Below are 15134 nucleotides of genomic sequence, written 5' to 3' on the forward strand. Positions count from 1 at the left end.
CCGCCTCACTGAGTTTCAAAACTCATTCGGGAGGGTCCTGCTAAGTTTTCGCAGGAGGGGCAGACATTGCTGTTTCCCAGTTATGTAGCTGATGAGGACATTTTCAAACGTGGAAAATTTAGACCATGATGCTGACACAAAGCAATTGCTTATCTCTGCAACACACAATGCAAAATAAGAATAAGCTTTTCACTAAAAATATTCCTGAATATACTTAAAAACTACTCGTTGTACTTGCAAAGATGGATTGTGTCGTGTGCGTTAGTCACAGGAGCGTGTCCATATTCTGGAGGAGTCATTGCACAAACTTCAAGGAGAAGCCCAAAGTTCTGTGCAGGTACACCATCTGTTAACAGTTGCCATTTTGTTTTTATGTTTTGTCATTTTTATTAACATTAGTGGCATATTGGTACTCTAATTTAGGACTTTGTTTTTTTTATGTTATAAAAGCACATATATGCAGTACTCCATTATATGTCTACTTTTGAAACATGTCTTATTCATCAGCCTATTGGCTTCCAGACCAAAGTATTCAACAGCATTTGTTTAAGCTATAAAACTGAAGCGGTGTCTACCTTCTGGGTCTCATCAGCTGATTCAGGCTTGTTAAGCCAATAGTGCTGGATTGTCAGATGTTATTGGCAACAGCACTCCATATAAACGATGGCACCTTATTCAATGCAAAATGCAATATTCTTACAAACTCACTTTTCTGGGGGGGCATTGAGATTAAACTCGCACAACAAACCCTCGCCAACCACGGAGGTGATGTCTCTGAAAACAGCCATGGTCGGCAAAAACGCGGTTGGTAATACTAAGGCCTTTATGGGAAATAGAGGGTTCAGGCAACCGCAGCCACCATCACTTTTCCGTTACTTCATTAAACACAAATAAAATACACAACATACTAAAAAACAAATGTTAAAATAACATAATTAAAAACAATAATGTTATTTAACTTTAATACTGAGGGTTGAAGTCCACGTTTATGATGACTTTGATCAGGATGAGGTGATGGCAAAGGTGGTTGTTGGAAGGAAGAGGGACTTTGCCCCCCACCCTCTACTCCCACCTAATGGTGGAAGGAGAGCAGTGGTGGAAGCTGGGAAAGTAGATGATGCACGGAGGGAATACAGATGCGGGTGATTTGAAATTACAAGTGCTGGTCGCTGTGCTAAACCGCAGATACACAAAACTCCATACCACGGTTATGAAATTGGTATGTCAAAGGAAAACCGTGGATACATAAATACCACGGATGCGAAAAATGCAGTTGGTGAGGGATTGGTGTGTAAGCAGAAATCCGTTCTTTGTCAGCACATGTAAGTAAAGTTTTAGTCCATTGACGGTATTGCCTTGGATGGTGTTTGGCGTAGCTTCAGGCCACGGTGAGCAAGCTGGAGGCGCAATTGACAGAAGCTCAGGCCGAGAGCGAAAAGCAGTCGGCTCATACAGCAGAGGTGAGCCTCACATCCAGCCCTTATCCATCTCATGGAGGCACTGTTAATTCTGAGTGAGAGATTGATACTTGAAAGTTGTGGATATCTAACTTTGTGTTGCAAATGTATTATGTATTTTGTTTGCTGTAAGACGTGTTGGTTTCCTGTTCGAGCCAAAACATGTTTTAATTGTGCTTGTATTTTGTTAATAATTTGTTTTTACTTTCAGCTGCAGCTACAGTGAGGGAAAAAAGTATTTGATCCCCTGCTGATTTTGTACGTTTGCCCACTGACAAAGAAATGATCAGTCTATCATTTTAATGGTAGGTTTATTTGAACAGTGAGAGACAGGATAACAACAAAAAAAATCCAGAAAAACACATGTCAAAAATGTTATAAATTGATTTGCATTTTAATGAGGGAAATAAGTATTTGACCCCCTCTCAATCAGAAAGATTTCTGGCTCCCAGGTGTCTTTTATACAGGTAACGAGCTGAGATTAGGAGCACACTCTTAAAGGGAGTGCTCCATTCTCAGCTTGTTACCTGTATAAAAGACACCTGTCCGCAATCAGATTCCAAACTCTCCACCATGGCCAAGACCAAAGAGCTCTCCAAGGATGTCAGGGACAAGATTGTAGACCTACATAAGGCTGGAATGGGCTACAAGACCATTGCCAAGCAGCTTGGTGAGAAGGTGACCACAGTTGGTGCGATTATTCGCAAATGGAAGAAACACAAAAGAACTGTCAATCTCCCTCGGCCTGGGGCTCCATGCAAGATCTCACCTCGTGGAGTTGCAATGCATCGAGACGAGAGTATGGATCATGAGAACGGTGAGGAATCAGCCCAGAACTACACGGGAGGATCTTGTCAATGATCTCAAGGCAGCTGGGACCATAGTCACCAAGAAAACAATTGGTAACAGACTACGCCGTGAAGGACTGAAATCCTGCAGCGCCCGCAAGGTCCCCCTGCTCAAGAAAGCACATATACATGCCCGTCTGAAGTTTGCCAATGAACATCTGAATGATTCAGAGGACAACTGGGTGAAAGTGTTGTGGTCAGATGAGACCAAAATGGAGCTCTTTGGCATCAACTCAACTCGCCGTGTTTGGAGGAGGAGGAATGCTGCCTATGACCCCAAGAACACCATCCCCACCGTCAAACATGGAGGTGGAAACGTTATGCTTTGGGGGTGTTTTTCTGCTAAGGGGACAGGACAACTTCACCGCATCAAAGGGATGATGGACGGGGCCATGTACCGTCAAATCTTTGGTGAGAACCTCCTTCCCTCAGCCCGGGCATTGAAAATGGGTCGTGGATGGGTATTCCAGCATGACAATGACCCAAAACACACGGCCAAGGCAACAAAGGAGTGGCTCAAGAAGAAGCACATTAAGGTCCTGGAGTGGCTTAGCCAGTCTCCAGACCTTTATCCCATAGAAAATCTGTGGAGGGAGCTGAAGGTTCGAGTTGCCAAACGTCAGCCTCGAAACCTTAATGACTTGGAGAAGATCTGCAAAGAGGAGTGGGACAAAATCCCTCCTGAGATGTGCAAACCTGGTGGCCCACTACAAGAAACGTCTGACCTTTGTGATTGCCAACAAGGTTTTTGCCACCAAGTACTCAGTCATGTTTTGCAGAGGGGTCAAATACTTATTCCCCTCATTAAAATGCAAATCAATTTATAACATTTTTGACATGCGTTTTTCTGGATTTCTTTGTTGTTTTTCTGTCTCTCACTGTTCAAATAAACCTACCATTAAAATTATAGACTGATCATTCCTTTGTCAGTGGGCAAATGTACAAAATCAGCGGGGGATCAAATACTTTTTTCCCTCACTGAATGTTACATCTTCTGTATTCTCTATTGCAGCTGAAGGGTAAACTTTCAGATTCTGACTGCAAATTCACAGCTGTAGATGCAGAGATGCAAAAACAGAGTGAAGAGCTTATTTCGGTAAGATTTGTAAATGGAACAGGATGGTGTGGTGTTATGTGTTCTTGGTCCAATCTGTACTCATTAACTTACGTTCCCAATTGATTTTTCTTGTCTCCAGCGGCTGAAGTTCAAAACTTCTTTAACATCGTTATTCCATTGCAGCTGATTTTAATGATGCCTTGTGTTGGATACGTAGTTTTATTTTTACTTTTATTTTTGCACTTACATTTATTTGGTAACCTTTTGTTACAAAATGTGCTGACATTTTTTTACTTTACAGACAGGCATATATGGCATTGGATTTTATTTTTAAATTGAGTGGGCAGCCCATCCTATGGGTGAGATGGAATGACACGTGACTCACCAGTTATAAACTCGCCCGATTGTCACCACGCACCCGTTTAAACTATAGTGTAAAGGCCGTTGAAGTTTAAATGGCTCCTCTCACCCCTTAATGGCACATGCCTATCCGTTATGATTTTTTACATGTTCCTATAGGGCTATCGTCATGCGCTACGCAATTGTCAATGGTACAGCAATGTATGCAGTGCCAGGACAGATAAGCTGAATGATTGTATTCAAGGTATCGTTTTCTCCCTCGTAATTTCAACCTCGCTTGCATAAATTGCCCACAATCTTTTAAATTACGCCTCATTCATTGAAATTAGTGGATCAGTCTCGGAGGAGTTATTTGGATAAATATATATCTATACAAAGATTCACAAAGATTAGCTACTTGTAATTAGGCCCTTAACCTGACAACATGAAATCGGAACACAATTTTACATGTATGCACCCTGCTAATGCCTGGACATTTGAAAATTCAAGTGACGTGGAAACGCTGCCTTTAGGAAGACTGGGCTTGCTCAGCTCGATGTGATGCTGTTTGCAGGTGAGGCAGCAGCTGAGCGAAATTCAGACCAGGTTGCTGGAGGCGGAATCTGCTTCCTCGTCCGACCAGGCATTCGTCCTTATGGACGATATAGAATTGGAAGGGGTGAGATTTTTGTGACGCACCATTTCTCTTGCATGGGGGACCAGAATGAGAATGCTCTTTTCCTTCTTTCCGGCACTAACCCAACACTAACCCCAATTTTCTCATTTGTGCATGTGCAAGAGGACATCTTTTTGATGCTTTCAGATTGTCGGTCTGTGGCGTTTGCGTATACATTAACCCTTCACTTTTCTCCAAATCAAAGACAGGCACTAATCGTGTTCCATTGCAGTTAACTCAATGCTTGCTGGTGACATCTTCTGACCTTTAGTGCAACTTAAATTTAAGCTAATATTTGAGCAAATTGTGAGCAACATTGGTCAATGTGTTTACAGCTGAGAGGGCAGATCAGTGAGATGATGGCGCGGCTGGAGGTGGAAGATCAGAAGCCTCATACTGAGAGGGTAAGCAAAAAAGTTTTTGTCGGCTAGTAATTTCCCACTGCTGGACAAAGGCTCCCTCCATTACCTTACAATTCGTCCTTTCCTGAGTTGTCATCCGGTAGTGGCCTCCGGCTTATTTAATTTTAGTGGAAAAAGATGAAACATGCATTTTGAGTATTTGACTGATATAGATTTCCATGTAAGCCACTTTGTTCAGCTATCATTTGTGGCCAAGTCGCTTATGAAAAATAGGTATATAATTCTGAAAAAACCTGGGATTATATGAACAATGACAACAAACCTCATAACCGTAATAAACAGGACCGCCACAATCCTAAAAGAAATGACGCAAAAACCAGTCATTGCCATTCTGAAAGATGGAAAGACTCACCCTCCAACTACAGGACCTAATGAAACGTGCCATGCTTGTCAAGAATTTTCTCCAATGTCGACCCACAATTGCCTCCCAAACAAAACCGTCCATAGTTGCTGCAAATAGTGTAGCCTTCGCCACCCTCAGAAGCTGGTGTTCAGTGTCAACAAAAAACTGGAACGATCATTGACTTCTCTGTTGTCTGACACCATTTTAACATTGTCACCTGCTGCGCAAGTTGGCCAAAAATCATCAGATGTCGTTCTACTGTACACCTAATTGACACGACGCTTGTCAGCCGTACTTTCGGGGTACACCTCGCTGGTAAACACAGCTGCAAGAGAATTATGAAAATATGACCTCCCTCAAGGCTTGGTCCTCGCACCATCACATATATATGACTTGCATTGTATATCGTCTCACAAATTAACTTATGCAGATGACATAGCCCTTGCTGCACAGGCCACAAACCTCCAGAACATTGCCATAACTTACAGCTGATCTAACTTTATTGATGGCATCTTTCTGTCACTGGAGACCCTGACCAAATCCTTCCAAAACCACTAAGTGCTTTCCACTTGAACAGTCCATGCAGAAGATGCCACCCTTGTGTCCTGTGGCAGCCTATTTCGATAAGACCCCACTCCAAGATATCTAGGGTTTATTATAGATGCCTGACCTCAAGCTCCACGTCAAATCTGTGAAAAGACCAAATTGATAATCACCCTGCTACAGAAACTTGTAGGAACGACCTGGGGTTTCTCATCTGATGTGCTGCAAACTCCCACCCTATCACAACTACTCCGTGGCATAATTGTTCTTCAGCCTGGTCTGGGAGCTCATACACAACTTCTAGATGCACAGTGAAATAATGAAATCCACATCATAACCGGAATGCTGAAACTGACACCAATCCCCTGGCTTCGTCTGGCAAACGTTCTGCCACCAAATATCCACAGACATGCAAGCTTCAAGGTAGTTTACACGTTATCTTGACGACATACTCATCAACCAAGACATCAACAAATGTACCTCACCACCGACTCAAGTTCTGATCCCCTTTCTGGGATCACATTATCACTGTCTAAAATCTCACCCAGCTCTGGAAGAATGCTGGCAAACAGACTGGATTAACGTGGATCTCCATAATAAACCTAATTTGAGACCAAAACTTCACACCTCCTGGCTTTGAGATTGCTGGAACACCTGCTCTATCAATTGTAGCAGAGCATGAACAGGACGATGTGCACATCTCCTTAATTAATTGAAAATAGACAATCCAGTGTGACTGGCCATGCAACCCAACTATGGACTATATAGTAAACCACTGTAGTAAGTGCTCCTTCAATGGAAGAGCAAACTCACACTCTCTTCTGAAGCCCTCTCGTAGCTTGCAGACCTCAACTTTCACATTTAGCTTCTGAATTCATACACGGTAAAACGTAAATATTTTGTGTTTCATGAAATGTCTGTGATGAAGATTCTGAATTGACGATTAATAAAAATGGCCCTTAAGAATGTTACATTCTGTCTGCACGGCAATTTACAGGAACACTCGGAGCAGTTGAACGGTTCTGGGGACGGTGCCAGTAGCGATGCTGCAGAGACGACAAAACTCAAGGTGGGCAGTGTCTCTAAATGCAAACTTATGCCAGTGTTTATTTGACATGAACTGAATCGCAGCCATATCAGCACTTGTTATTTTTTTACAAAGGTTTCAGTTTCTTGAACAAAAGGAGCTTTGTTTTAAAGCCGACTTGTAAAAAAATAAATGGCATTGTGTAAGTTGACAGCTTTGTCGTTACCGAGCTGCCATTTATTGAGCAATGGTCTTTATCGACGTTTCTCATGCACGAGCGCAATGCACAGATGTGGTCAAATCCACGATATGTGTTGGTGTTATTTAATATATGTAATACTTCGTTTGTTCATGGTTTATACCTAAATTCAGGAACGCTTGGAAAAAGAGAAGAAACTAACCAAGGACTTAGGGCAAGCAGCAATGAAACTGCAGCAGCTGTTGAAGGCCACCCAAGAGCAGCTGAACAAAGAGAGGGAGAATGCCAAGAAACTCTCCTCCAATTCTGCTGTTGTGCCACCTGTCAAGGATTTGGTCAGTGGATAAACAAAGTAATACGTAAGGCTTAGTACAATGAATTCCCAACCAAGCCAGGGTGCATAAAAAGTATCATACTGCGTTGGTCAATTTGCAAACTCATCGTATTTTGGGGGATGCAGCAGTGGGTCAAAGTAGTACATTCAATTAGAAATAATGCACCTGAAAGCGGGTATTTTCACCGTGGCTTATTTTTGTGCAAATGTTAACACTATACCATTTATATAACATACCTCTGAAATGTAATGCCTCAAGAAGTGTGTTATTTACGTCTCTTTTTTCCAGAAGGAAGACGAAACAGCTGATGGAACTTCCGTGCAATGAGGACCAAGTGAACTAAAATTTACCTGATGCCTTATCTGTTATTAAACAATTAACATGCTCTTTATTTTAGGTGCCAGACAATAATGAAAGTGATTTTGTAAACTCAAGTGTTATCGCTTAGGGAAATGTATGAAACGGAATTTTAGCAATCCAACGCAACATTCCTAAAAGCTTTTTAGAAACACGGGTCCAAGTTTATTTCACTTTGACCAACAAAATGCTGTACTTTGTAGTTAAAACACTATGCTGTGTTGCTTGCCTTTTACATTTATTGAAAGGGAAAATTCTGTTCAGTTTTAATTAAAAAACAAAGGAAACTCAAAGGCAAAAGTGCAATGTTATTTTGAAAAGCATACAGTATAGTTGTAGATGAGCCGTTATGATTTTCTGACCAATTGCCAGTGCCTTGTGCTGTGGAAGCTGGATTTGATGACAGTTAATTGTTGGTTTGGCAGACAAAGTTCTGTTGTGAAGGTGGACAACAATAAAGGCATACTACTTTTTGACCACAAATGGATTTGTGCCTTCATTGGATGGAATGTTTGACCAAAAGGTGACATTTTAAGTGCCAGTGCCAAATACTTAATGTAAATCAGATAGTCGCGTTAATCAGTGATAGTTTAAGAGCAACTTGATGTAATGATCAACATAAATTAAGTCAATGCAAAATCACGTTTTAACCATCATGGAAGAAAACTGCTGCTGCCAACAATCTTTGCGTAAGAGTACTTGCAACATTTATAAGAGTGCATTTTTAAACATTTGATATGGTATTTAGGTTGAAGCCTGCAAAAAATGTGCTCTTAATGTATAATGTAGTTTAATATACCAACAATACATTGTACTGTTACAACTTAAAAGCAAAGCATTGATCAGTTTGGTATTCTACACATACAAAATATATGCATGTGCTTGTGGCTCTGCGTTTACACCATTAGTTTTACAAAGCAGTGACTCTTTGGCAACATCTTGGCCTCACTTATAACAACATCCAAACTGGGACAGCAGAGTTTAGAATTACTTTAAAGTAAAATAACTTAGCTGCTGCCTGCTGTTCATTTTATAAAGCTCCAGTGTTTTGACAGGAAATTACTGCAAGGTATGTGACTGATATGAAATTCCTTGAATTGTAAATGCATTCGTATTTAATTGCTTATTGCCTGTTTGTGTAAATGGAACTGCAAGTTTCACAGCAATGCTTAAATTCTTCATTAAAACCAGTACTTGGCACAAACATGAGAACAATGTTTCTAAAAAAGAGCATGCAATGTTAACGTATGTTACAGCTGAGGTACAAAATATGTGTATGAATGCACAAGACGTACTGAATGTAGTGTAAAGGTGTTTGATGGTTTGGCTTTATCAAACACTGTATGGTATGAAATCAATAGCTATCTGCAGGGCCAGTACAGCTGCAAGAATAAAGGCTTTCAGCAATTGGTATGAAAAACATTTTTGGCATATCTTGAATGGAGTAAATGTTGCCTGTGTAAAGTGTTTCATAAAGCCAGCCCTTGTGCAGATGTACGATGAACCTAGCTTATAGACAGCCCTTCAAGAAGTAAAAATGTAACAGAAAATATAACTTGGACTTAGGTCCTTGGCAGCAAGAGTTATAAAGTCTGATTAATGAGAAATGTTGAAAACTTTCAACGAAAATGTAACATAAAACCCCAAAAGCTGCAAGGAACTGTCAGGAGGTAGTCAAACGATTTACATGGGTTTCCCCTCTAGCGTCACAACAATATTTCCCCCAAGCTTCTCTGCTAAAGTGTAGTGGTCCTTGATGTCTTCCAGACCATTCACCTGCCATTCATGCTTGATACCTGAAAGAGGCATCACAGTGATTAACATTTACCGAACTTCATGCAAAGGTAGAAATGCAGTCCTAAAATATAGCTCGTGCAACTGCTGTCAATGCCCCCCACTTGAGGGAGCAACAGAGACTCCCTAAAAGGGTATTTTGGCCTAATTGTTCCATGCTGGTCAGGTACCTTTGAAATAACTCGTGCAATAAACAAACATGAAATGTAGATGTGGATAAATACATGTGTGTGTGTGCACGACAAATTGATAACTATTGAGCACACTTGTGATTGGTCTAATTATATATTTGCTCAAATTACCTGTAAATTTCTTTTTAATAGCATCTTTGGAGCTGGCATAAATCATCTTGCTTTTGAGTGGTGCACTGTCTGGTGCCCTGGAACAAAAACACCGTATTACATGGAGTACAGCTTACATACACAACTATCATATGCATGAGCATTTGTATCCAAACAGTTTTCTGCATCCTATTTAAACGTTTACGAATGTTTCTAGTAAGCAACTTTAAAATTACCAAAAATATCTAATTTTCAGTAATTATGTGAAAGCATTGATTTGTACATCATTGTGCATGTTACAGCCCCTTTGTCAGTCCACTACTGAGGGTGTACTCAAAATGTGAGCCACGGGTTATTTAACGATACCTAATGCGGGCCAGTTATACTTAAACTATTTTATTTACCAGTTACAGCCGACTGAGCCATTAGCTTTTTCAGAAGCGACCTGGCCACAAATAAATCATTCAACTAAGTAGCAGCTTTCATGTGGGAATTTGTATCAGCCAAATAATGTAAACGGATGTTTCTAACAAGTGGAGGGAAAAACCAGAGGGCCTGGAAAGAAAAAAAAACACGCCTTTGGGGAGAACATGCAAAGTCCAAATATACTGGCGTGAAGGTTTAAAGAATACTAAGTATAATGGAAGTGTATGCACAGACCTCTGCTGCCGAACTCGGAAGTTAGACAACAGCACCTGTTATGAAAGACAGTCACCCAACCAAGCACTATACAGGCACAACTCTGCTTAACTTCCTAAATCTGATACGACTGGGCACATTTTAGGTTACTTGAGCAGACATTAAGGCACCAAATGTGCCATTTGCTTTGCCCATTGAGTGCATCATCAGTCAATCGCCATCTCTCTTGATCCTACAATGTGCCTGCACACGACATGATTTTGCAACTGACAATCGAGCAATGGTTACTACGAACTGTAATACCAACTTAAATGCAGCTGCTTACCAAAACACAAAGACCAAGTCTTCTTTTTTGGACTCTCTGGTTTCATACGTGGCGTCATAAAGTGCATAGCGACAGTCGTTTAGAGGCAACAGCTTCACGAAGGCACCGTAGGGATCCTCCACCGTCTCCCCAATGTCCCCCACGAGTATCTGTCGGCTGGTCTCCACGATGATCTGTCGCTTGTCATCGCTCAGGCAGAAGAGCACGGCCTTCTTCCTCTTCTTGATCTCTTCCTGCGTCGAGGATTTCCTCACTTTCATGTCGTTGAACACCCTGATAACATCATCGCTCACCGATACTCCAGAGGCCTGCGGGAAAGGGACATGCCCGAGAGAAAATGCTCGTGAGTTGTGCTCAACCGATGTCACACATTTAAAAATACTACAGCGGGGCGGATGCGTAATCTGCAGTAGGGTCGATAGAGGTCACGCAACGATGAGCCACCTAATGGGGGCATTATTACTTCCATTATAGTCCGCATCGCCCAATTCCAAATGAAATTCCCATTTGTTTCCCATCAATGATGTTAAGTATATATTTTTGTTTTATAGTTCAACAACAAATAGTAGCAGTAGTGTGACAGTAGGCACCTGAAATGGACAGCATATGCTTCAGAGTTGAATGAGTCAGGCCGACCATTTGGTTCGGGGATGAGAAAAGGTGCAAGTCACGCTTGCAAATGGCAAGGTCACAAATACGATTAAATTCGTTCCACTATTTCGTATTCTGAGTTAGATATTAATTCGGTGGGTGTTTGAAGAATTATATGCGCAAATTAATGACTGAGGGTTTACAGTTGAATCAATTGCCGTGTGTATCCTTTTCGTGTTTTAAACATTCTGGTTTGTGTCTACAATTATGACATTAGAATTATTTATTCCTTTTAACTGAACAAAAATTGAAAGCTCCACTTAACTATCAAGAAATGAATCAAAAGCTTGGCCAGCTAATTTACAAGCGCAGTTGGCTACGTACAGTGCGGAAGAAATTCAACATACATGAGCCACCTTTTTAAAAAAAATCACTTATAGGTCCATGTAAAAGAGCACATTTCAGAGTAATTTTGTCATGTATTTAATCAGACCACAGAGGCCCAATATCTACAACACTTAAGAGGACGACTCAATCACTGCAATGTAGAAAAGTAACGATTTGTCCATTCTTACACGCACAATACACAGAATCGGCGTCCGATTCACGTATTTACCGCTAAAGTTACTTGTTAGGGTATGCATGTTGAACTTATTTCGTACCGTACGTTGCCAACAGTATTGATCAGAATCTTACGCAACGAACTTAGAAGGCTTCAGAAGCGGTTACAAATAAATTAAATGCACATCATCCCATTGCGAATGGAGACGTGACCCCGAATCCTAGCGAGTGAATCGAGTGGCGGCTGGGACCGAGGACTCCACACACGCGTGTCACACACACACGTGTCACACACACACGTGTCACACACACACACGTGTCAAACACACACACGTGTCACACACACACGTGTGTCACACACACACGTGCCACACACACACGTGCCACGCACACACGTGTCAAACACACACACGTGCCACACACACGTGCCACACACATGTCACACACATGTCACGTACAAGTAAAAGCACGTGTATCAGCCCGGGTGAGTGCACGCACGCACAAACACAATCTAAAGCAGGTGAGATGCCATTGTCTGCGCATAAGGCGCGCGGGGGGAGTGAGAGCAACATGTGGCTCTTTAAGCACCTCGTATTCACGTGCATTGGGGATATTGAAGTAGTGAGTGCAACTCTTCATAACCTTGTACTGGATGAAGGCCTCGGTCGAGTATGTGTGTGTTCAGTGTGTGTTCAGTGTGTGTGCGTGCACGTGTTTGTCTAGCATGTTCCTGTGCGTACACAAACCCCTGTTCATGTCCCATATTATCGCATTGAATCCCTCTTCACTAACCAATCCATTCTCAACTCTTCCTAAAACCCCATTCCTTCACATCCCATCATTTCCCGCCCATACCGTCTCTTAAAATCATATTCCTCTCTCGTCCCGTTACCATCCGATCTCACCGCATTCGTTTTCAACTGGTGCTATTCAATGTGTAAACCGGAGCATCTCTCTCCATCCGTTCTCAAGCCTACTTGTTAAACCTTTCTCATCCCAATTCATTCATTCACAGCTCCCCAGCATCTCCCAACGTGATTTCTCCCCTTCATATTCCGTTCATTCACAATCCCCGCCTATCCCGTGTATATGATCGTGTCCCATCACGGCCAATCTCTTTCCAAGCCAACCCCAATCTCAGCTGTCGGGGCCGCGTGAAACCCGACTCGCCGAACGAGGGGGTAAGGCGACTCGCCGAACGAGGGGGTAAGGCGACTCGCCGAACGAGGGGGTAAGGCGACCCCCCACCCCGTGCCCCCCACCTCCTCCTCCTATTATTAGCGCCGCATTCCGCGAAGGCGAGCGGGCAAGCCTCTCGCTCTCTCTCTCCGTCTCTTCAACCATCACCCACCACACACACACATCCACTCCTCTCCTCCTCCTACAACAACAACAAGCCCCTAATGCCTCCACGTCCCCAGGCTAGCGAGGAGAGAGACGGAGGAGCACGAGGAGCCTGCCCACCCGGGTCCCGCCGCCGCCCTCACCATGACTCCTGGGGCCGCTGCCGCCGCCGCCGCCGCCGCTGCTGCTGCTGCCGGTGCCGCGCGTTGCGGGAAGAGGGAGGGACGGAGGAGGGGCGGGGCGGTCCTCCCCCCCCTCTCCCCCCCCCTCTCCCCCCCTCTCCCTCCCCTCTCCCCCCCCTCACTCCCCCTCTCCCCCCCTCTCCCCTCCCCTCTCCCCTCCCCTCTCCCCCCCCTCTCCCTCCCCTCTCCCCCCCTCTCCCCTCCCCTCTCCCTCCCCCCCCTCTCCCCTCGGTCCCGTTACTCAGAGCTCGCGGCGCGCTAACCGCCGCCGCCTGATTGGTTCCCGCGAGCCGGTCACGTGGCGTCGCGCGGAGGGAGAGTGAGCGAGGCTGGGGAGGGAGAGGCGGGGTGTTATTTGTTTAATTACGCGCTTTCTGATTGGACGAAAATTTCCTATTGGGGCACGTGGTCGTGTGCGGCACCGCCCCCGGTTTGAGAAGCGTCGTGAATCGTGCCTCGTGCACGGCGCCGTTTTTGATTGGTCCGGTGAGTGATCACGCGGTCGCGTCGAAAGGCTCGCATAATTTATTTAAATTGTCGAATTGCACGCTTTTGATTGGTCGGCGATGTTGGACGCGTGCTTGTGTTTGCAATACAGGTCAAGATTGTTAAGCCCCGACTTAAAACTTTCGTGACTGCAGGAATTCATTGTCTTTGGTTCTTTGGGTAAAGTCACGTAGACAGAATAAAAATAATAATTAAAATAAAGTGGATTAAAAGAATATAAAAAATAATAATAAACAAAAAACACTAATCTTCTTTGGTTCTTTCGGTAAAGTCACGTAGAATGAGAATAAAATAATAAATTGATAAAATAAAATAACACAATAATATTCTCACGACGTTTCGGCCACAACACAAGCGGCCTTCATCAGGTGAAGGGGCGAGACTGTCTGGTAGGACAGCGCTGGAGTGAAAGAGCCACGTTCAGATCACGGCCTTTAAGCTGTGTGAGAGGAACAAAGCGCCTTGACAAAGGAATTAGCATATTAGCAAATTATATGCTAATTCCTTTGTCAAGGCGCTTTGTTCCTTTTCCTTTGTCAAGGCGCTTTGTTCCTCTCACACAGCTTAAAGGCCGTGATCTGAACGTGGCTCTTTCACTCCAGCGCTGTCCTACCAGACAGTCTCGCCCCTTCACCTGATGAAGGCCGCTTGTGTTGTGGCCGAAACGTCGTGAGAATATAATTGTGTTATTTTATTTTATCAATTTATTATTTTATTCTCATTCTACGTGACTTTACCGAAAGAACCAAAGAAGATGACTCATTGCAGTCACGAAAGCTTTAAATCGAAAAAAACACTAATGTAGACTGTAGCCTGGTTAATAAGTTTGGTGAGTGTACTGGCAGTCTATAATGTAGACTGTAGCAATGGTTCTTAACCTCGGTAAGCGTACTGGCAGTCTATAATGTAGCCTGGTTTTTAACCTCGGTGAGTGTACTGGCAGTCTATAATGTAGACTTACATTGTTAAGCCCGTTTAACTCACCACCACCCAACACAGCCAATTTTTAGTAAGTTAACCCATCACCACCCGACACAGCCAATTGGTTGTGGGTTAACCCACCACCACCAGCCAGCCAATTAGTGGTGGGTTAACCCACTACAGCCAATTCGTGGTGGGTTAACCCACCACCACCAGCCAGCCAATTTGTGGTCGGTCAACCCACCACCACCCAACAGCCAATTCGTGGTGGGTTAACCCACCACCACCCGACAGCCAATTCGTGGTGGGTTAACCTACCACCACCACCTGACACAGCCAATTAGTGGTGGGTTAACCCACCACCACCACCTGACACAGCCAATTAG

General features: G+C 43.4%; 2 protein-coding genes across 9 annotated transcripts in view; one reads left to right on the top strand and one right to left on the bottom strand.

The window, feature by feature from the left end:
- The window catches only part of RRBP1 (ribosome binding protein 1), a 35226-nt gene extending 27140 nt beyond the window's left edge, over window positions 1-8086 (top strand). For 6 of the 8 annotated variants that reach the window (XM_032947969.2, XM_032947971.2, XM_032947968.2 and 3 more), the window contains 8 exons: window positions 266-337; window positions 1377-1460; window positions 3318-3401; window positions 4276-4380; window positions 4713-4781; window positions 6683-6754; window positions 7085-7246; window positions 7535-8086. In XM_032947969.2, coding sequence (XP_032803860.2) covers window positions 266-337; window positions 1377-1460; window positions 3318-3401; window positions 4276-4380; window positions 4713-4781; window positions 6683-6754; window positions 7085-7246; window positions 7535-7573 — 687 coding nt within the window. In that variant the 3' untranslated portion in view covers window positions 7574-8086. The remainder of the gene's footprint in view (window positions 1-265; window positions 338-1376; window positions 1461-3317; window positions 3402-4275; window positions 4381-4712; window positions 4782-6682; window positions 6755-7084; window positions 7247-7534) is intronic. The other 2 variants (XM_032947973.2, XM_032947974.2) reach the window with 2 other exon arrangements.
- On the bottom strand, window positions 6760-13405 carry CFL2 (cofilin 2). Its single transcript, XM_032947976.2, has 4 exons — window positions 13282-13405; window positions 10643-10950; window positions 9700-9776; window positions 6760-9399 (listed from the first exon to the last, which is right to left on the bottom strand). The coding sequence occupies exons 1-4, from the start codon at window positions 13282-13284 to the stop codon at window positions 9287-9289; spliced, it is 501 nt and encodes a 166-aa protein (XP_032803867.2). The 5' UTR covers window positions 13285-13405; the 3' UTR covers window positions 6760-9286.
- Between the last annotated feature and the right edge of the window lie 1729 nt (window positions 13406-15134).

Source organism: Petromyzon marinus, chromosome 6 (genome assembly GCF_048934315.1).
Source record: "Petromyzon marinus isolate PM22_M1 ecotype Great Lakes invasive population chromosome 6, UKy_Petmar_22M1.pri1.0, whole genome shotgun sequence".
Taxonomy (NCBI): domain Eukaryota; kingdom Metazoa; phylum Chordata; class Hyperoartia; order Petromyzontiformes; family Petromyzontidae; genus Petromyzon; species Petromyzon marinus.